Below are 23,810 nucleotides of genomic sequence, written 5' to 3'. Positions count from 1 at the left end.
GGTCTCTTCTCTAACACCATACATCGAGACACTTTCAGCAGAGGAAAGCACGTGGCCTTCCACTAATTTGTTTCAGAAATATGCTTTAGACAAAATGTTTATGTAAGCATAATAGGTTGCTATTTGGGTAAAAATTAATTTTCTAAGCTTCTCTGAATTTTAAATTTTAACTGAGAAAATAGTCTATTTCAACAAAAGCACTTGGAAGTGCACCATAAATTTATGAGTTTATAGGAGTCCTGAGATCAAAAGTGTGCCTTGTTATTAAATACAAAAATGTCCTCCAATACTTTTGGCTGTATAGGATAGGAGCTTTTGTAATCTGGCTTTTACAACTGAGTTGAGAAAAGATAAAGTCACCTGATGAATGACAGCAAATGTTGCTACAAGCCCTCTGTGCCAGTCACCTCTGTGATGAGACCAGAGCATGGCAGCAAAGCAGCAGCCCTGGATCAACGCTCTTGTCCTCCACACTGTGGCCCAACCCAGTGTGTCCTGCCTTCTCATTCTTGTCTACACACATGTATACTGTCTGCCTTGCCCCGACAGCATCGCAAACAAAAGACACTTGTTCCTTCCACTGGTATGAAAGGCGAAAACTGCCTGAGCTCCCAGGACCCCGCTCAGTGCTTCCTGTTACCCTTCTCTCTCACCGCATCTCTAATCCTCCAGGAGTGGACAAATAGGAACAACTGTAACCCAGACGGGAACTGGAGCCTGCCTCTCCTGGTACTAGGCGACAGGACAGGACATTTTAATGATGGAAAGGGTTAGCTGAGCTCAGATACCATCAGGCCTTGACCGAAACATTTTCTTCCAGCAAAGGAAAAGTTCTCATTTGTAAAGCCACTGTAATTACAATATTCTTCATGGTGTTCCCATTACTCTCCATAAAGCTGCTTGTATTCTCCCATGATTTTCCAACACTGTGGTCACAATGAAAGAATTTTATTGGTATGTGACCAAGCCACATACCAAATTATTTAGATTTTTAAGTATCATTTTAGTTAATCAGAAATTAGTAAGTAAAATATAACTTATTTTTTCTATAATTCATGCATAGTTTGTTTTCCTTTTGTGATGGCTATTTTTGGTTATCAACATTACTACATCTGGAATTAACTAAAACAAACCAAAGTGTCTGGGGACACCTGTGAGGATTTTTTTTTTTTTTCTTTTCTGAATTAAATCATTTGCAGTGAGAAGATCCACTTTGAGATGGGATGACTCATCTTTAACATGGGCCACACCTTCTGCTGGCAGCCTATATAACAGACATGGAAGAAGGAAGCCTGCTCCTTCTGCCTGCTGGCTCTTGCTCTTGCTAGCACACCTACTCCTTCACTGGCATTGAAGCCTACTTCTTTTGAATTCTGGCACATAATGAAGACCAGCTGAGAAATCCAGTCTTGAGCCTCCACTGAACTTCCTTTTCAGGAATTAGTAGAACAGCAAGTATATTAAATGCTACAGCTATCAGTTGTAGAATGAAAACTAGCATTTTCCATATTTTTAGAAAAGAAGAGCTCAGAATTAATTTGGCTATAAACAATTGGTAATTGGCAGAAGTAAGTTTAAAATTAATAGCCTTGGGGAAAAAAAAATCCATCCAAATACCAGTACAGTATACCCTGATATGTGTGCCATGGTAAGATTCCAGAAAAACATTGCAAACTCTTTAGCCACCAACTTTCCCTGTACTGTCACTGTGAGGACAAAGCTACTTAATAGACAGGCTGGCTGAATACCACGTCAGTAGATTACATCATCTTCTGAGCAGGTACACATATTTGTAAGATTGTCTAAATTAAAATAATTTCATAAATCAGAAGTATAGTACATGATCCTCACATTCATAAATGTTTGAACTCTAAGAAATTACCATGAATTTGATATATATATTATATATACATACATGTTTTTCTGCGTCCCTATCGGATTTTACACACACTTTCAGTCCTTGCATGGTTTATAATTCACTTCATCATGAAAATACATTTTAAAAATTAAGTTTGTTTATAAGTATATCATTTAACCCAAAATCTAGTTGAATGACAATGCAAAGATTTTAATTTGAAAAGGGGAAATGAATGTTTTCATTATTTCTTTCTCGACATGAAGTTAAGTCTAGGGGAATGTTGTATTTTGTTTGATAAATGAATTTTATATTTGTCACCAATAAAGACTCCCAGGCTCCAGGTGGACAGTGGAGAAGGAAAACCCTGAGCAGGAACTTGAGGAGACATGGGTGATACAAAGGGTGTTAGAAGGCTGCCTCACATGTGCTAAGGTCTGGGGTTTAATCCCCAGAACTGAGAGGGAAGAAGGAGAAATGAATCTGAGGAAAGTTGAAGCAACAAGTTGGAATGCAAACCCAGAACTGTACACTGCACAGCTTGTTTTCGGGGAATCCCAAGGATGAGAGCCCTCTAAGAAGGGAAGGTGCGTAAGAGCACAGATGACACGTCAGAGAATTTCCCAAGTCCAGTTTCAGCGCCTGCTGTCACTGTTCATCCCGTGAGTCAAACCCAATCTTGTCTCAGGATGGGCTGGCATTCACTTTCCTCACACAGCCCTGGGTCTCCCTTCCTCACCTCCCTCAGGTCTCTGTTCAAATGTCACCTCACCCAAGAAGCCTTTTCTGAGGACAGAACCTAAAATAGCAGTTCCTGGTCCCAATCACAGCCACATCCACGTAGCCATCCTGGCCCAGCAATTCTGTTCTTTGTCACCATCTGAGACCTCTCATTCGCCTTGCTCACTATCTTCCATCAGCAGACATTGTATCTTTCAATGGCTTACAAAGGTCCCTAAAAGTATTGAAAATCTGTATGTATGTACCAAAAACACATGAAATTTAACACCCAAATATGAAACAGAATTTTAAAAGTGGGCTATATGTAGTGACAATAAGATATGAGTATATGTTCCCATTTTCTACAAAGAGGACAGAAAAAGCAATACATTTACAAAATACTTTCATATAAAAAGACATACACTCTCCAGTTCTTCCCTGCTGTAATGTATTATTAGCCTTCACATAACAGCCATACTATTCTGACTGCTGAACTCACAGTCTCTAAAACTGTACTGTGTGAACAGGACTTCCTACAATATTTTGAGATATTCTAAACTTCTAAACTATTTAAATTTAATATTGACTCCTGAAAACTATACCAAACAACCTTAGTTGTTCCACACATATGTCAAACTTTTAAAAACAGTTACTAAATTCATAATGGTAGCATCTGTAAAGGAAAAGAATGAAATGATTTGGGGAGTCAAGAGGGAGCTTTGGGGAGGGGCTATGCAAAGGGGGATCAGGAAGAGGGGGCTGCAGCCAGGGTGTAAAGTAAATAAACCAATTAATTAAAAAAAATTCACTAATTTTCCATGTCTCTCAATTTGGATGGTGCAAAGCCTGAAGTTAATATTCCCTGTTAGCCAACAACTACAAAACAATGAGAGCCACAGCTGCCATTCTCCCCTACAACTAAGGAGACTTTCAGTGCAGAAATGGAAGTAGCACTTGAGTACTGTCCCAGCCTAGAAAACAGAAGCTGCCCTTGAAAAAGAATACAATGAATTTAGAAAGTTATCCAAGCCATTCCACAGTCCACATCTATTAGAGTATACCTAACCGGCTCTAAGCATCCTGGTGGATGTAATCAGCTACACATCTTCAGACCCTCCTAATCTATCTCTAGCTTCGGCTGTTGGTGAAGAGCCAATATAGTTTCATGCAAGAGTTGTAACTTCCATTGAATTGATTTCTTGTTTTCCTACCTAAAGTTGCTTTTTTAAAACTGTGAGGAATGGGAAAAGGAAGTATCCTTAGAGGTGAGAAGGGAGCCCTGCCCTACCATCATAAGCAATAAGCAACCTTGGCCAAGCAACCGACAGTTACCTGAGTTCTGGAGTACACGGCTCAGCTTGTATAAAGGGAGGGCACCTAGAGCAAGTCAAGTGTTTGAAATGTCTAGTACTTAATTAGAACCTGTGTCAATGTATTGTGTCAGTTTCTCTAAAGGTAAATAAAGCCACATTACTTTCTACGTAATGATTACCTACCCATATCCCTCTTATCTTTTGATCCATATTTTGATTGCTCAACTGTGGTGCATCTTGCTCTGGTGGACATATACTGTTTTTGTCCTGTTTTGAAAAAGTTTAAAACAATTTAATAGTTGTGGTATAAAAGTGCTAGCATTAAATTTCAAATGGGCAAAACCCTTTGTAAAAGTCATGGCTAAGACAGTATGTGCCAAGACCCAAAACCATGACATTTACTCTTTTGACTTTCTCTCTCTCTCTTTTTTTTAGATTTATTATATATAAGAACACTGTGGCTATCTTCAGACATACTAGAAGAGGGCATCTGATCCATTACAGATGGTTGTGATCCTCCATGTGGTTGCTGGGATTTGAACTCATGACTTCTGGGAGAGTAGTCAGTGCTCTTAACTGCTGAGCCATCTCTCCAGCCCACTCTTTTGACTCTTAAGTACAATTACAATAGCCAATACTGTGCACTGTAGTTTAGTCTAATTTAGTTGTATATGTGGGAGGGTCAGAGGCACACGTCAGGTATACTCCTCAATTCCATCCCAGGCTAGTCCCTGAGATAGGGTCTATCATTAAACTGATCTAGGCTGGAAGCCAACAAGGACCAGAGATCCTCTTTTCTCTGCCTTCCACGGCCTTGGAATTACACAAGCTTTGTATGTGGATTTGGGAATTTCAAACTCAGACCCCCATACCTGTGCAGTATACTCTGCAGCAGTAGATGATACTGCCATGATCTCATGGAACTTCATTGCCAATGTAAGCTAGAAGCTGGAGGCATTCCTTTGACATTGTGCATGCTAACGTGGGTCAGGATTATACAAGTTATGAAATGGTCTAGAGTTTTTGCTAATTATATTGCAAATAACTTGAGCCTTTTCCCAGAATACACCACAGTTTTAAATTACAATAGCAAATGCTACCAAAGGACACCCAGTTCAGTAACTCTGAAGTTCAGAGTACAAGTTTCTTTGAAACTGTAATTTTTTTCACTCAAAATTAAAAGGTAAAACTAGGAAGGAGATGGGTCCACTATTAAAAGAATTGAAAAGGTAAATTAATTCTTCAATATAACAGAAATGGGCCCAAATATAAATGTTCTTCATATCAAGGAACATAACTTCGAATTGCCTTTGATTGTCAAAAGATGCATAACTAAAAACTCAATAGTAGCACCAAGTGGGCCAGCTAGAAAGCATCACGGTTTCTTCTTCTCTAAAGGGGGCAGTAGGGTGCAAGTGGTTATTCGTGCACTTATGTCAAGGCAGTAGCATATGTATTGAACATAGGAGTCTTTAATACAGAGTAAAAAAATGTGTGCCAGTACTGAGACCAGTAGGCTGGGAACATGACTTCATTTACACTCAAGTCTTGGCTAAGGAGAAGGAAGAAAATAATAATTTACTGAAAATAAAACTGTCATATTTGAAACAAACTATGGGAGAGTTTCAAATGCCAATTACTGCGAAGAAAAATTGTGAACATGCTGAAGAGTGAAGCAGTTCGGTCCACATCGATGCCTGAGAAATTCCTTACTCAGAGAAGTCTGCACTTGGGCTCTCATTGGGAACAATTTCCAGTCTTCCATCTTTCCTTCCATGCATAAGCTTCTACTCCATAAATAGACAAAGACACACACACACACACACACACACACAAAGGCACACACAGGCACACGCACACAAAGACCCTTCATTTCTCAACAATAGCTTCACAGTCCAACGTAAGATGCCTTTCCTTAGCTCACAATCTCACTAAGTTCACTGAATTAAGACTATTGCCTAAAACATGCTTCCAATAAGTTTACAAAACAGAATACAAACAAATATTGCTACTAGGGTCATTTTGCAAGCACACCATTAAATTTCAACAGGTCTATGTCTCAATGGTCACAAGTCTAGGCAATGGCCACACTACCCAGTGGGCTTCCGGCTGAACACAGTACATTTTATAATGAAACCACAGTGCAAGCAAGGCATTCAAAATGATAACCATCTGAGGTGTAAGCAGAAACCTCAGTCGCCTACCTTTTACTCCAAGTCACACAATATTTTTCTAGGGCTATACATGTATAGTGGGGCATGGAGTGGGTGCTTTTATCAAGGGACATCAGCCTTCTGAAAGTGGGCTGCGTTCTCTCTGAGGGAACCTATGCAGGTCACCACTGGTGTCCTACAGCATTTGCACTGGCCCTTGACAAATGTCTTGACCAGGTGTCACGGCTTGGCTTAAGCAGTACTTTCTCCTTTTGCACAGCAAATAAGCCCTCCATTATTTATGGCAATTCTACTTTTGCCCCTTTGTCCATTGATCTCTGTTTCATAAACATATCATTAACAGCAAGAGTACTCAAGTGTCCTTCTAAAAAAAATCTTACCTCCCAATTACAGCACGAAACTGGACTACCTGCCAGTTTGCATCTCTAACTACTGGCTTCAGTCAAAACCAGATGTTTCTCTCTTCTTCCATTTTTTTTTTTCTTTTTTAAAAACTAAGTAATTAGCTCATTTTGGCCCCATAGAACTGGATATTAGTCTCAACCACACAGTCCTCCTGTCCTTAGAACCCTGTCTTCTTTACTCCTCTCCGTCTCTTCTAACATTGATAAGTTTCTCAAGTTTATTCCTTCTCTTAGTCTTGAGATTTTTCTATGCAAAATTTAGTAGTACCACTGTTCATCCAAGCCAAGTAATTTCCAAATGAAGCACACCTTGGATGCAGGAAACATACTTGCTCCAAGCAAGAGGGCAGGGAAAACATTCTTGACCAGGTAGCTGTTGAACTCTTAAGATGAAAAATAACATAGAGAGAGAGAGAAAGGTTGAAGATTCGTCCTGACTGCAAGAACAGCAAGCGCACACCCTGAGAAAGAAAGTGCCACCAGGTGTGGGTGGTGTGAACTTCAACTCAGGTGCTGTTACTGTCAGAGTGTGAAGGGGAGAAGCAGAGACCAGAGATGAAGTTGGGACAAAGCCTCAGTCTGTCCTGAACTTGACATAAGCAAGAGCACCTCGCTCATGTAAGCAGCACGGCTCCTATCACCTGGTAGCTGCATGGAAAGGAAGTGCTCCGGGGCTCTCCTGCTACGTTCCTAATTATGACAGCCTCGGAATGAAACCAGACGTGCTCCTCAAACATGCTAGTGATCTCATGTCTCAAACCTAGAACATGAAAATAAATGCCGACATTTTATATACACCAGCTTTGTGCTTGGGGGAGCCTAATAGTAAAACCATGGTCAAGCACATACTTTAACAATACCACCGGTACCACAGTTATTGAACAATAGCAAGGCTTCGGGAATATGAGTATACACTGGAAACTGCGAGAGCTACATGACAATATTCACATGATCAATACTGCCCAAGCTAGAGTCTTGGGCAAAGTCTCTCATGTACCTTGACTTAAGTGTACAAGTGAAAAGGGTGACTCTTTCATGTGTCTTCACTGAAAGTGCACATGAGAGTGGATGGTGTCTCTGAACAACTCTCTCAAGATTTTACTGTGCCTTTCATTTTGGATAATGGAGGATCTTGATTACATGATGATGAGCTTCTCTTCAAATCTTTATTTACAATGTGGAATAAGGGAGGAAAGTTTTATAATATACTAAACATATAAACATATTCTTAAAGCAATACTCAGCTTCTACTGAAAGCCGAAAAACACAAATGACTGCTCTCCTAAAATTCTATCATATGAATATGATTCACACAGTTCTTTCATATTTCAAAGGCATGTAGACTATATAAGATATTCAAAAAACAACAGATAACATAAATAAAATTATTTGTCTTTAGCCTAGAAAAACTGTCACTAATAAAAATTTATATTCATTTATTTTCATAGTTATGCTTCACCTCCCTTAATGAGTAAAGCTAATACATTGTCAACCAAACAGTTTAATTTGTGTCTATAAAACATTGAGAAGAAAAACTTACTTGCATCTGCCTGGCTTCCCACACTGATGTACCTGTCGTTGCCTGGAAGCGCTGTCTGGTAATAGGCTGTCTCTTCCTGTGGGGAGGTCTTGGCATTCTTTGCAGTGAGGAAGGCTACTGCTAATTCCAAGTTTCCATTACTATCCTTCAAATATCAAGAAAGAAACATGCAATGAATTTGCAATAATGATATATAATCACACAAAATGTACATAATTTTATCCATAATGTTTTGTGGCAAAAATCTTTTTGATTTGAAATTATTTTGATACAGCTCTAACTTAATGGTAATATTTCATTATCCATAAACTATGATATTCATTATTAAGACTCCTAATACAGTTCTAAAATCAACTGTCTATTTTCTTAGTTTTCTATTACTTTCTTATCCAGTTAGAAAAATCAAAACATGAGTTTCCAAAGTGAAACAAATGAGTAATCTAGATTGTCCCCAGGGGTTCCATAAGAGTGAAAAGTGACTCGTTAAAATACAGCTTTTCTCACACGGATACTGGACACACAGCTAGGAACAAACTGGAGCAAAATGCCAAGAATTCATAGGACAGCAGAGGTACTAGAACTAAACAGTATGGAGAGGCAGGGAGAACTGCTAGGCAGAAATAGTTACTGCCATCAAGATGACAACTATGCCCGTGTGTGTGTGTGTGTGTGTGTGTGTGTGTGTGTGTGTATGTGTGTGTGTGTGTGTATGCGCGTGCACAAGCACTCGAGTGTGCACACACACACACACACGCGCGCACACACACACACACACACACACACGTCAGTGCTCATCAAAAGCACAGCTAACCAAAATACGCAAAGGTTCATTTAGAATTTGAAAAAGCAAGGAAAGGAGGGCTGCTCAGTTTTGCCTTCAGAGTCTCTAAAGGACGAATGATAGGTAAAATGTAATACTATCCCAAGGCAGCTAACAGACAGCACAATGAACGCAAAGATTAATCAAGTCATCTCTGTATCAGAAGCTAGAATGTAAAAGATCTCACAATTTAAAAAAAAAGGCAGTAGAGCACGTTGGACATCATATGATGTTCACGTTAAAAAGCTTGTAGTGGCTATGCATTAAGAAGAAAACTATAGAAGCAAAGCCTGACCAATCACTGCTAATCTATTAAGGATAAGAGAGAATTCCGGGATGAAGATGATAGCAAAATAACCAACAGCCAAAAGAATGAAGAAGCAACTCCTGTCCCAGACTCATCCTAGCAGGGAGTTGAGGAGAGGGTGGTGGGAAGGCAAAAACACTGTGAGACTAAGTGACTCTTCTGAGATGCAAGGTTATGATAGGCCACCGGAAGTATTTACTATGTGTCAAGAAACCTGCTAAGTGCTTCTACCCAAACACAGCAGGGATTTTACAACCTGGTGGCTACTCAGCCTGTGTGACTAAGCATAGATTCTTATTATGGTTTGGATCTAAGGTGTAATTCACAGGCTCCTGGGTTGGAAAACCGGTACCCAGCTAATGGTAACATTAGCCTCCATCACATGGAGGCTGTGTGACTTTCTCAGAAGTCAGGCTGTGTGAACACAGTGAAGTGTGGACAGGCAGGATCGCACAGCTCTGCTTTCAGGTCTGCTGAGGTGTGAGCAGGCACCCTCACACTACTGCCACTGTGACTCCCCACCACCAGACAGCACTCGTAAACTGTGAGCCGTAAACTGTGAGCCGAAACGAATCCTTCCTCCTCTCTGTGGCTTTCTGAAAGCGATGTGTGTGTGTGTGTGTGTGTGTGTGTGTGTGTGTGTGTGTGTGTGTGTGTGTAGGAGTCAGTGCCTGTAAAGGCCAGAAGAGATCTGACCCAGTAGAGATGGAGAAAGCCAATGATGTGTTAGGAACCAAAATGCAGTTCTGTGCAAGAGCAGCCAGTGCTCTGCTCATCCGCCTGAGCCACTTCTCCAGCTGTCCAAAGTTCCGTTTGTCAGGTATTTGGGCAGGGATAAGGGGAGTAGCTAAGAGAATTTTCAGGTTACAGTGAAGTTAGTAGCTGTGGTTCCTAACGCATGGGACTCCTTGGTATCTTGTAGGAGAATCAACTCGTGACTAATTCCCTTGAGAAATCAGCAAGGCCATCAGTTAGGGTTAAAGTGTCCTATTTACTCTATCACCAAACTTGAAATGAAAGTTTGTGAAGAAAAAAAACAAAACTGCTTACTCTAAAGGAATGTGGACAAGACTTAATTGATCTCTATTTCTCAAATGTAAAACAGGGAGGGGATTTCCTCCAAATGTACAATAGCAAAGTGATGGGCCACACCCTCATCCTCGGTGATCTCCTGGGGAAAGGCATTTTCTGAAAATAGACTTGGGATGGGTTGGTCACACATTTATCAGAATGAAAGAAAGACTGGCGACTGTCTAAAAGTCATGCTCCTAAGAACCGAGGGACTGCACTGTGCTTCCTCCGGTGACAAGATGCACGGCTCTGCATAAACACCTGCCAGCGTCGTCCTGTGAAACAGGACCAAGCAAAGCTCCCACCAGAGCAGCAGGCACAGCCTTATCCAGGCACCGGCCGACAGCTGCTGCAGCTTCTGTCCCTGCTCCTCCACACGCAGGTGTGTGATTTGGGGTAGATTACTTAACATTTTGGGTTTCCTCATCTTCAAAGTGGGGAAATGGAAGTATTTGTCTCTTGGAAATATAAGACTAAATGAACAAACCCACGTGAAGAACTGAAATGCTGGTTATTGCTATCATTGGTGATATTTGCAATAACCATCAAAAACTTTAAAAGGGTAAATTATCTCTTCAAATTAAAGCCCTCTAGCTCAGAATCAGGGACCGTTTTAACTTTTTTTTTCTCATGGATGAGTTACAAAGGCCCAGGTCTATGCATGTGACTACGGTGATAAAAATGTTCCATACAAATGAGCTCAAAATACAGTTCTATTTCAAGCATATACTTCATTGGCTTGATCCTTCTCCCTGTGAGCTAGCCATGGGATTTGACTCATCCGAGCAGCTCCAGAAGGAAATGAGAGTGTATCTAGGATACAACCAAATGACACATTGGCTTTGGTGCACATGATACTGAAATTTGAGGTGGAATATCCTTACGGCATGCTTACCTAAATGAAGTTATCATGAGTAACATGATAGCTGAAAGCAATATTTATTTCTCAGTCTCAGAAAGACCCTATTGCTTCTTTGATTTGTGTTCCTTCTTCACATTGTATTTTAAACCACACACTGAACCGCAGTCATATACTAAATCATGGTTGAATAACATTATTCATGAACACTGAAATTACACCCTACTATTCTGCAGGAAGAGTATCGGCTATAGAGGGGCTACACATCACTCCAAGATAACAGGACTTACTTGTTTACAATTACCACACACAAAATAAGGCTCTCGCTTTATAAGAGATTGCTTTCCTCTATCTTTACAAATATATGGTTTAACTAATACAGTACACAAGAGAGAGCAAAGTACGCTGCAGATGTAAGCTATAAGTTAAGGCCATACCTTCAGAGCTTGTTGGAGTATCTGGGTATCATTAATCCCAGTAATTTCTCTCAGCTGATTCAAAAATGTCTGCTGGTGCTAGAGGGCAGAAAGGAAATCAGAATTATTACAGCAGGAACAATGAACTGTTTTTTGTTTGTTTGTTTGTTTGTTTGTTTTTTAGAAAAAGAGAAAAAGAAAGGAGAGAGGAGAAAAGGTAAACCTTTGAAGACAAAAGAAAAATGCTACTCTTTTGAACAAGGAAAGACGCCACCCATCAGGAAACCCTGCCTTGACGCTCACATTTCTGTACAGCTGTCTTCTTTAAGACAGGGCATTACTATGTAGCCTTGGCTGACCTGGAAGTTGTGAATACCAGGGCAGACCTTGAACTCCCAGACATCCACCTGGGATTAGAGGTGAGTGCAAAATGGCAGTATGCACCTGCTGGCACACTGCAAACTATAGTTGTGCAGGTTTGACACAAGTACAAAACCTGAATTTAATCTTGAAGACCTCAAGCAAGCAATCCAGAGCAAGTGAGTTGTTCTGTCATCATTAAGTGAGTTGTTCTGTCATCATTAAGATGTCTAGACCACCAAAAACCAAGAGTGGGTCTCTGCCAGAAGGGAAATCCAGAAGTATTGCCCCACAATGCAGCAAGAGAAGCTAGCTGGGTGCCCCACAGAGTGTCAGCGGAGGTGACTGGAGAAGCAACAGGAGCTGCTCAGTGGATGACAAAGTATTAGTCATGTTCCTGAATTGGATTATAGTAGGGGAACATCGTTTTCCTTAGAAAATACCCTTGAAATGTTTAAGTGACAGAGTGGTCAAAGTGTATGACACCCACAAGTGATTCTCAGATGCTTCAGTTAAAAAAAAAATAAAAATAAATAAATAAAATAAAAATAAAAAAAAAAGTCATGGAAGTTCTTTGCATTAATATCTCCAAATCTAATATCCCATAAAAGTTATTTAAAAAAAAAAACCCAGCCTGACTTTAAAAGCTTCTTTAAGACTTCTTCTGCTTGCCTGGCAGTGGTGCCTTTAATCCCAGCACTCGGGAGGCAGAGGCAGGCAGATTTCTGAGTTCGAGGCCAGCCTGGTCTACAGAGTGAGTTCCAGGGCAGCCAGGGCTACACAGAGAAACCCTGTCTCGAAAAACAAAACAAAAACCAAACAAACAAAAAAATACTTCTGCTTAAGGTCTGTGCAGATTAAAGTGTCAAGCCACTCATCCATTCAGAGGAGTTCAGAAAATAATTTTCTGGTAGGCAAAATCCACTATAACAGTTTAATCAGAGATGTATCAATTCTTTCAAAGAGAGAAAAATCAGCAAAGAGAAGCATTACACCAGATAATGCTAGGCAACGGTAGATCACCCGTGCCATCATTACACCAGATAGTGCTAGGCAATGGTGGATCACCCGTGTCATCATTACACCAGATACTGCTAGTCAACTGTGGATCACCCATGCCATCATTACACCAGATACTGTTAGTCAATGGTGGATCACCTGTGCCATCATTACAACAGATACTGCTAGGCAACGGTGGATCACCCGTGCCATCTAAGAACTTCATTTCCATAAAAAATCTTATTAAGTAACCAAGATGGAAGCACCTAATAGTACAAAAATGTTAAGATACAAAAGAAAAGTATGTAAAGGGCCAGGAAGTACACAGAAAATTTATAAAAGCATCAAACTGACAACCTACAAGTTGTAATAAGAAAAATCTTATTTCTCTTTAAACTTCTCCGATTGATTTGTATTTGAAAAACTGGAGTAAAACTGACAGTGGAATCAATACCAAAGATTTGAAATTAAGTATATATTTAAAAAAAAAAACATACAGGACTTTTTTCTATAATGTAAAACTTAGTTTAGTCACTATAACATGCTAAGAAAATGCCACAAGCCTATTTGCAATGTACAACGCCTACAACCTCAAGGTTTTCTTTTCATTATTTTTCTCAATGGCAAATTATTTAATCACACATCTCAGAAAAATTATTGAACACCCCAAGGAAATTTAGTTATTTTGTAGAAATGCTCATGGCTATTCTTCGCAATCCTGTAGTAAGGGAAAGAATCCAAATGTCCGTGAACCAAGAAAGCAGCTGTCACACATTAATGTTAACAAGATGACCAAATATGCATGGAACAATATAAAGACCAACAACCCAGCAGAGACTGATTCCAAGAACAATGTGCCTCAAATGATTTCATGCAAATCAACCTAGACGCAGTATGAACAAGGCAAACACCCTTTTATTTTAATAACAAATGCAGAGCTATCAAATACAAAGATGCTAGGAAGGGTGCATCCCAAACAATACATAAACACATTGGTGGTACTTCTTCCTTCCTTCCTCTAAAGACATAGCTCCCGGTGGCAAAGAAGATAGACATTCATCAATGGTACAATAGAGGACAACACACAAGCAGAAATGGGATGTATTCGGAGGGTTGGAAGTGCCTTATGGTTCCACAGGTGTCTCACTAGAAGACTCAGGGAGCCCACTTAAGCCCACCTGCCACCCACCCCCCCTGCCAAATGGGGCAGATGTGTAAAAGAGTCACTCAGCCTGTCTGTAAATCAGTGATCATGATAGCAACGTCTTGGTATGCAACTGAATACTAAGGTGATTTTTATGGTACTAGTTGGCCAACACAGGGTTAATTAAGAAATGCAGAGAAATCATGCAGAGCCTTTAGACTTTTGCTGTATATCATAAATGTTCAGTGTTTTCTTTTTCTTTTTTTTTTATGAGCAGTCAGTCTGATACATCACCAAAGAGCCCTGTTCTACCATGATTCATGTTTTCACAAATTTTGACTGGGAGTGAACAAAAGAGGAGATAAGGTGGTGGGGACTCTGGGAAAGGCAAGGAGGTGAGAAAAAGGCTTCAGACGTTTCTTAGTTAAACCGACAAGAAATAGAGAAGAAATTTTGGGGTGGGGGCTGCCACAGAGAAAACTCCAGGAGAAGTCACCTGGCGGCAAAGCTGTCCTCTTTGTCACTAGCCCATGAGCTGCGCTCCCATCTCCTGAAGCTCTGTCCATATTGCTGATATTTCTGCTGTGATTATGATCCTGATTTGTCTGGTAAGGCCTGGACCTTCCTTCGTGTGACAGTTAATCTTTTCTGTCAGTCTGACTGGCTTTAGAATCTCCATGGAAACGAAATCTGGGATGCCTGGGAAAGATTTTCCAGATTAAACTGATCGAATTGGAAAGACTCCCCCTAAATGGGCAGTGGGCACCACTGCATGGGTTAGGGTCCTAGACTAAATCTAAGAAAGAGACAGGAAGCTGGGCATAATGTCGTCTCTGCTTTCTGACTGTGGACACATGTGACCAATCAACTCCAGCTCCTTGTCACCAGACCTCCTCTGCCATGATGAACTGAACCTCTGAATGCTGTGAGCCAAAAGACACCCCCTCTCCCGCTCCTGCCTTGTGTTTTGATGAAGCAGCAAGGCAGGTAAGTCAGACACTTCACACCTCCCAGATTTGTCTTTGATATAAACTCTCCTCCTCCCTACAAGCATCCTGCATAGGGACCTCTGCTTCTCTAGCAAGTTCAGATTCAAGGTGGACTCGCTCCAACTTCCTATTTCTGGAGCCCATTATTGAGTCCCAGTGGCCTCCTCTGTATGGATTTCTTAGGTGCTATAATAGAGCAGAACATAGCGGCTGCTGTTTGTTCCCACTGCTGGGCCAAAGAGCAAAACAGAATTCAATAGATTTGGTGGTTTGTGGACGCCACAAAAATCAATAAGCGAAGATCCCAAAATGCACACAGACCTTCAAGCTCTCTCCTTTATTTCCACTGCACAATGACATCCTTCTTTTCTACAACTGCAAAATATAGCAGTTCAAGGATAAGGAAGCAAGTCAATTTCAGTACAAATCCTTTACTTCATCAGTAGACTAGGGAATGCTGGGCTATTTCCTTAATGTTTCAGAAAAAAAGTGGAGTTACTCTACCTATATGGAATACGGGAGCAAGAGGAAAAAGGTAATAGACACTGGTTAAATATTACTAACTATTGATTGGAATATGCTTGTAGGACTCGTAGTTCTGTGTTAAGCTTTACTTAGTTACATCTGTGCTGTAAATATCCATTTGAGGCACTTTGAATGAGTAAAACTACAGAGAAGAGACCAGAAAGGCAGGAGCCCCCTTCGGGTTAACAGTCTCAAAAACCGTCAGCCAAGAAGCCTTGGCTCTTAGAAACCAGAGAGATGACATCACAGCAGCCCAGCTTTTCTGGACGGTTTACCATTACTCTGAGAACACTACAACAGCTGCAGTGTGACCAATACAGCCATCGCTGCAGACCAGGTACGAGCACCCCAGTCCTCACTAGCCTCGGAAAGCAGCACTCTTTGCAAAACTAGCCTTCTCTTAACTCAGGCACTGACCCCAGAGCCATTTTCATCCAAACCAGGAAGGGATCATAAGCAGACAGCTTGATTAACACAGATGTCAACTTGCACTTGCAGGAGCACAGTATCCTGAGTGGGGCAAACACCTTGCTACAGAGGGCCAGCAGATAATAACTGGGCTTCCCGGCTCCCTTTGTGAGTGAGACCCTCTCTGGTGTTACCAGCTGGTTTGGCTTGAAAGCACTTAACAGGACTGGAGTTCTCGGAGCAGTCGCTCTCTTTGAGCTGTTAACACAATGTGGTGGCAGCACCAGAAGGTCGGCTACAGAGTTCCAGAGAGCAGCCAGGGACAGAAACTAAGTGAGCAGAAGAGGCCAAGACAAACCGCAGTGCAGTCTCTGCTCACTGGCGGGATTCCAAGGAGATGGAAGCCTTAGGAGCCAAGATATCCCAACACTGGGAGCCTGAGGACTGTAACACTACCTGCAGTCAAGATCCAAAGGTCCCAAGACCATCATAGGTCCCAGGGCTGTCACGGGAGCCTATTCGGGGCCTGAGGAGACCCATCATGCACAGCCCACCCCAGAGTTCTCACACTGGCAAGCGCTGCCTTCTGATGTCTGCTCCTTCAGCACACTGCAGCTGAAAAGGAAGGATTACAGCAGCTGTCAAATGTTGGAGCCACTCGTGGTTAACCCAGAACTGCAGCCTCCAACCTGGATTTAAAAAAAAAAAAAACAAACAAAACAAAACAAAACAAACCTTTGGCTTTAAAACCTAGTTCAATAATAAGCCCTAGCTCTCAGGGTTTATAGTCTGCCAGTGTAGACTATACTGGCCTTGGGTACTCAAGGGCTAGGGACAATTAACACTAGAAAAGTCTCTCTTCACTGCTCACACACTAGACAGGCAGAGCAGGGTGGCCACAGTCAGCTCCCTGATAACTTAAAGACACCTTAGTTAACGGCAGTATAACTGCTGAGAATGCAAAAGTGGGAATGGCTGGTGGCAGAGGGGGTGGGTAAATTGTTCACTGTGCCCTTGTTATACAAAATATTGGTTTCTAAATGCCTCCAAGTTCATAAGCTTAGCGTGTGCTCTCTTCCCCAAGAAGTTATTCTCATGGAAGCTCCCCGAAGTCTCTTCAAGAGGTTAGCACATGCAGAGACTGGAATAAAAACGGGTCTTGGAAGTTCTATAGCTACTGTCTTTTTCCGATTTTTTCTCACCTCACTCATTAGCAGTGATGTGAAAAATGAAGACTCTGCTTAATCTCCAGTTATGCTCACTTCAAATGTTCAATGATTGTAAAATAGAAAGCAATACAGACTACAGGCAGGAAAAGGATTGCACTAACAGTTGGGTGACTTTAGTCAGACACTGCGTCTTTCAACCCAGTTTCCAAAATAAAGAAAATTCAGGTTAGTACAAAGAAAAGGAACTCACAGGTCACACACAGTCCCCTCAAAGGTGGCTGCGGCCAGCAAACTTTAAAATGACCAGTAGGAAAAGAAAAAAAAAGTCTTCAGATTTTCTAAGAATAAAGACTCAAATCTCAGAGTACGGGCCAGCCACTGAGTGGTAGGCTTCTAGCTTCTGCTATAAGGACCCCTCAACTCTACCACTTCAGGGGAAGGGGCGTGAGTGTATCTCCTCTTCAAATGCATTCTGCATCTGCTGATAACTGCAAACTTCCACCATGGGATTCTGATGGGAAGTAAGAATTCACTGAAAGGATGTCGAACGCATAACATGGCCTCTGGGAGGGTAAGGGAGATTTCACCAGAACCCTCCAATGATAACTCAAAGCTGTCAAAGGTGGCTTAAAGAACGGAAGGGAATGGAAATGCTTCTGTGAGACTGAACAAGGCACCACATGAGGAAAGTCTGCCCAGGTGTGTGTACAGGTTTCAGACTTCAGTCTGGGCTACATAAGGATTAGGGAAGAACCTGTCTCAGAGAAAGAAGAAAGGGAGGAAGGAATGCTTCCTCTTTCCAGCAGCAGGCCACGACTAAAGTGGAGCAGAAGAGATGAACCACTCACAAATCTACTACTACAGCATGGACTTGGACCAGCTGCTGGGCATGCCCTAGGAGCAGCCAATGCAGTCGCACAGCCTCAGCCAGAGGAATGTGGCAGTCGATGGAAACAGCACTCACTCACAAGCCTGAGAAAGGCCAAGGAGGGGAAGCTATCCATCGAAACCCTCAGGTGGCGAGGAGTCCACTGAAATGGTAGGGAACACAGTGGGCATATATAATGGCAAGACCTACAGTCCGGTGGAAAGTAAGCCAGAGATGACAGGCCACTCCTTGGGCAAGTTGTCCCTCACCTAAAAGCCATGCAACACCAGTCTGCTATGGCTGCCACCCACTCCTCCAGCTCACCCCCCTCAATTATCCCCTGGCCAATAAAGACTCATGTTTAGTCCCTGAAGAATAAGGAGGAGGAGGAGGAGGGGGAGGAGGAGGAGGAGGAGGAGAAAGAAGGGGAGGAAGAGAGACGAGGGAGGAGATAAGAGAAGGACAGAACTCTAAAAGCTAAGAGCAGCATGGACTCAGGTGAAATTGCAGGAACCCAAAGGAAAGCTAAGTCAGAGGGGCCTGGACTCCATCAGGACACAGCCATCGGCATGCCACTTTCTGAATGCCAAACCTTCTTAAGGCCAAACTTTTCTCTCACTGGACCCATAGGAAACACAGAGGAAAACAAAAATCTTCCTTTCCTGAGACTTTTTAATAATGTGTCAGTCTAACTTGATTTCCTTTTCTGAGGAGTTTTATGTTTTATGGCTTCTACAAGGAACTTGTGTCACGTCTTTTCTGCAGCTTTCAGCGCTCTTTAAACTGTTCACAGTTCGGAAAGACGGGATTCTGAGGCCTCTACCTGTACCTCCAACCTTACCCCAGACTCTGTTTTCCCTTTCCCCTGACGGTCACTGGGAATCGACAGAACGCCGTTCTCTTTTCTAATGCAAACATTTTTGTACATTTGTCATCTATGAAAGTTACAATTTTTTCTTCAGATTTACATAAATTCTAATATAGAAAGGTTAGTCACCAGACAATGAGTTCACGTACGAGAAGGATTATTTTGCTCATTGCTGTACGCCTAGTGCCTAGTACAGGGCCCAGAACAAAGAGGCTCAATGTTAATTAATGTTAATATAGCAGAGCTATTATTAATACACATTAATATTGGTTAAATTTATTTTCTTTAATTTATAATATTTATTTAAATTAAATAATATTAACTAAGATTAATATAGCAGGTTTGCAAAGACGAATTCACATCCAAGGGAAGAGGGACTAATGAAATAGTAAGCAAATTTTCCAACTCTTAGATCCTAGAACACTGAAACTTGGCAATAAAGCTTTCTCCATCTTGTTCTGCTCCCCCCAGAATGCACATGTTTTACTCCGTGAATCATCACACTGAACACTAACAAACACACTTAACGTGCTAAACTGGGGCGAATACAAGCTTTTTGAAGCACTTATTTAATCAAAAACAACTCACACATCACCCCATTCAAAAGCAGAGATCCCTGAGGTGAAAAAGAAAATGCAGGCTCAGAGTAATATCCTTGACTTATTTGGCCTCTCCTGATGATATAAGTTTATCAGCTGCTTCTAAAAGAGCTAAACATCAGTTTCTCATTGATATGGCCATTTTCAAGGCAGTTTTTTGTTTGTTTGTCTTGTTTTACTTTGTTTTTTCCCAAAGTCTTGCAAACCAAGCAAGGCTTGGGTAATTTATGACCTAAACAAGTTTTGTCTGTGATTCTTCCGGCCATTTTTATTCACTTTAAGCAATGGCCTCCACCGTGATCCTCAGTGCTTCCTGCAATGCTGTGGTTCCTGCAGCCGGCAGGTGAAGCCTTCCTCGGTTTGGGGGATCTGCAGCCCTTCAGCCATGCCTCCACACAGAAATCTGACAGTACGCTGGGAAGCGGTTGTGGGACGCAGAAATAAAACAAAAACCAAGAAAAGAGATGAGTTGATCTATAGGAAATCACCAATGCCAACAAGAAGGAACACAGCTAGTCCTAGATAAATGTAAGTTTCCATCCTTCTCACCCAAGAATTCTTATCCGCACCTGTCACGCAGTTCTTCAGTCCTATCTGCAATACCCCACAGCATTTCAGAAACTCACCACCCCTACTAGACAGCAGATAAAATAATCCTAAGTCGGAACTGTCAGCTCAAGTTTCCCAATCAATGTTATTACACAGCACTAGAACCAAAACTCCTACCGAATTTAAGTACATTTTGAGGCCAAATACAAAGCCTACAGGAACAAACATGGTTTCTATGGGAACATCATACATATTCAGTTCTAAAAACCAAACTGGCAAAGTCTTTTAGTAGACACTGTGATTTTAAATTAGAGTACTTACATTCTAGAAAACATGTAGGTAAACAAAATTTGGAGAATCAAGTCATATATTTTACCTTCCACATCTGTGGTTTAAATAAAATAAGCATTTAGCTTACTCTGATGCAAATAAAGTTCTTCTGTTATGTATGTACTTCTAATTTCTTTCTGTGTTTGGTTGGTTGTTGTTTTCTTGTTTTGTTTTGTTTGTTTGCTTGGTTTAGTTTTTTTGGTTGGTTGTTTGGTTGGTTGGTTGGTTTTGTTTTTCTTGTTTTTGGTTTTGTGAGACAGGTTACTCTTTGTAGCCCTGCCTGTACTAGAACTTGCTCAGTAGACCAAGATGACCTGAACTCAGAGATCTGCCTGCCTCTCCAGGGCTGGGATTAAAAGCTATGTGCCACCACTGCCTGGCTTGTATCTCTAATTTCTGCATTACATTTTCATAATTAATTTTTAGTGCAAAATTAAAGTCCCGTATACTAATAAAATAAACATGCTTTGGACACTGGGAGATGGTTCAAGGCCTAAACCTTACCACCTAAGCATGAAGACCCAAGCTTGGTGGTCAAGTACCCAGCCACAAAGACTGACGCGGGGACCTGGATCTAGTGACAGGGAGGAGGAGTCGGAGAATCCCTGGGGTGGCCAGCCAGCCAGCCAAGAGCAAGCAGTAAGAGACCCACTTCAGGAAATTAAGTAGAAACAGAGGAAGATAGCTCAATAATAATTGTCTAGGCTTCACACATGGACACACAAAGTGAAGAATGAATTTGTTAATCAACACCCTTGCCCTAGTTCTACTTCCTCTTGCTGTGAGAAACTATCCCATCGAAAGCAACTTAAGGAGAAAGGAGCTTATTTTAGCTCACAATTCCAGGTTATCTTCTATGATGGTGGGCAAGTCAAAAGAGCAGGCATTTGAAGCAGGCAAGTGGTCACAGTCAGAAGGAGGAGAGAAAATGGATGCACAGATATGCTTGCACTTGGCTCACTTCCTCCCCTCGTGCACAGTCCAAGGCCCAAACACAGGGAATGGTGTGACCTATAATGTGGGTCTTTCTCATCCATCTCAAAGGAATAAAGATTATCCCCACCCCAAAGACACACCCAACAGGTCAACCCTCAGTGAGACTCTCTTTCCAGGTGATTATAGATTATGTCAAGTTGAAATCAAAACTAACCAACACAATTTTCAAAGCAGAACTTTCAAGTTAAGTGTCTCATAATTCCTCACAGTTTGTCACAAAACAATTCCTTAAAGCAAATCCAATTTTTTTGTTCTATTAATTACATAATGGCTAACTATGTACAGGCATAATGTTACTGTGTATTGTGTAAAGATTATCCTTGTGTTATCCAAATGCTGATTTCTATACCCACCACGCCACCCCAAAAGAAACATCGAGTTGCAATCCTTATTCTGAGAATCTCTCGTCTCAATGTTGTGTAAGCATTGCTTTGCTCCCAATTATTCCCTGACTTATCAATAAAGAAGCTTGTCAGTCAGTGACTGAGCAGAGGAGAGAATAGGGCTGGACTATTCCAGCCAGAGGAGGAGAAGAGAGACACAGGAAGTGGGGATTCCCTAGGAGGGGAAAGGTCCAGGAGACACCATGGAAAATCACCTGGAGCAGAGAGAGCCAGATCAATACTAAAATGCAAGTATTTCAAGTATTCTGGCTCGGAGCTAACCAGATTAGTCTGGAGAAATAAAATAGATTAACACTGCTCAGTTGCTGTGCCTTAAAACTACTAAATAAATCTAACAGTCATCTCAATTATTTGGGAGCTATCTGGGTTAAGAGAAAAGCTGCAAAACAGTAAATTGCACTAACAATCTGCAGTCTACAGAAGAGGGTGCTGGATCTCCTGGGACAGAAGTTATAAGCTGCAGTTGAGGTGCTGTGAATTGAAGCCACCCCTGAAAGCACTCCATATTCTTAACCAGTGAATCTTCTCTGCAGCATCTCTTTTCAGTGTTGCAACAGGGTCTCACTAAGTTGCCCATGCTGCTCTTCAAATGAATCTGTAGCTCAGGCAGGTGTCCTCCTCCTGGCCTCGCCCCCTGCCTAGCTGGTATTACAGGTCCATTCAATGAGCCCTATCTCCTCCTTCAGTAACTCTTGATCAAACATCTGTTCTTGGTGAATTATATAAAACCTTCCTTATTATAATTTTTGTGTCCTCCTCTTTTTTTTTTTTTTGTCCTGGTTGGCCCTTAACTAGAAAATGTTCCTGACAGTTTTTTTTAATTATAACAATATATTGGGGTGTGTGTGTGTGTGTGTGTGTGTGAGAGAGAGAGAGAGAGAGAGAGAAAATCAATCTCAAAAGAATTAGGAAGGGAAGATTTAACCTTGAGCAAATAAATGCCTATGGGAAACACAGTCTAAGAAGATGGAATCTAACCATGTATGTTAAACCCTCTCCTACAGTAGTATTAGGCAATTCAAAGTATACACAGGCTGAGCTTTATAAAGGACCAGGTAATGCAAGCATTGACCACTAGTGACTAAACTCAGCCTGCATCCTCCTGTCCCTTCCCTGGAGGTTGCAGTGATATACCAAATGTCCCAACCCTCTAGTGACACTGGATAGTTTTTTCCCTGGCAACACCCATCCTGAAGCTCTCCAGACTCTTCAAGCCCCATGAGTCATCTTCCTAATGTTAGAAAAAAAAAAAGTCAATTCAAAGAGTTTTCAGGACTCTGTGCCAGAAAGCAAGGGAAAAGACAGAATATTTGTTTGTTATTCTGCCACAATTCTAGTCCAGCTATTTGTAGTAAACAAATACTATCAGATCAATTCAGGTTTCTTTGTCCTTGCTCTTCTCTCTAACAACGGAGCACTCTCTGCATTTGTAACACTCCCTCCACTTCAACCCCTGAGTGCTGTCTCCTCCTCCTTTAGCAGTTAGCTTATCATTTGGGCCCACACCTCCACAGACTACAAGTTTCTCATCTGCATAAAACAGAGGAGGAAGAAATGAAGGCAGTCCTGACACTGACTGGTAATTGTATACTTATGCACAAAGCAGGCAACCAACTGGAACCCAGAACTGAACTGAAGATGCAGCATGAAGTTCATTTTGAATATACAGACTTGGAAGCCATGGGCCTAAACTGTAAAATACAAAAGGTCTCTAAGATGGAAACCACAAAGTAGGAAGCAGAAACACACACACACACACACACACACACACTTTACAGGCTCATCAAATTCCTATCCAAGAGCTAAGAACCTTTTTTTTGCTGTTTTCTTCCTCAGTTATTCTTATTGAGGAAAACAACAATCCCCTAGAAACTTTAATCCTTGAACTTTCACTATAAAGAAAATAAAAAAGGCTCAGGATGCTAATGAAAAAGGCTCAGTGCTAGGGCATGGTGACACACATGTCTATAATCCCACCACTGGGGAGGCAGAGGCAGGCAGATCTTTGAGGGTTCCTGGCCAGCCAACCTGGTCTACATAGTGAATTCCAGGACAGCTATCCCTATGTAGAGAGATCCTGTCTCAGAATAAGAAAGAAAGAAAGAAAGAAAGAAAGAAAGAAA

The 23,810-nt window shown here is 41.5% G+C and overlaps 1 protein-coding gene across 2 annotated transcripts in view; it reads right to left on the bottom strand.

Moving 5' to 3' along the window:
• Positions 1–23,810, bottom strand: part of Usp25 (ubiquitin specific peptidase 25) — a 102,982-nt gene that overhangs the window by 69,612 nt on the left and 9,560 nt on the right. For both annotated transcript variants that reach the window (XM_021209257.2, XM_021209258.2), the window contains exons 2-3: positions 11,501–11,578; positions 8,007–8,151 (exon numbers count right to left, since the gene is read on the bottom strand). In XM_021209257.2, coding sequence (XP_021064916.1) covers positions 8,007–8,151; positions 11,501–11,578 — 223 coding nt within the window. The remainder of the gene's footprint in view (positions 1–8,006; positions 8,152–11,500; positions 11,579–23,810) is intronic.

This window comes from Mus pahari, chromosome 12 (assembly GCF_900095145.1).
Source record: "Mus pahari chromosome 12, PAHARI_EIJ_v1.1, whole genome shotgun sequence".
Lineage (NCBI taxonomy): Eukaryota > Metazoa > Chordata > Mammalia > Rodentia > Muridae > Mus > Mus pahari.
The sequence above is the reverse complement of the archived record's forward strand: the minus strand, read 5'-3'. Positions and strand labels throughout refer to the sequence as shown.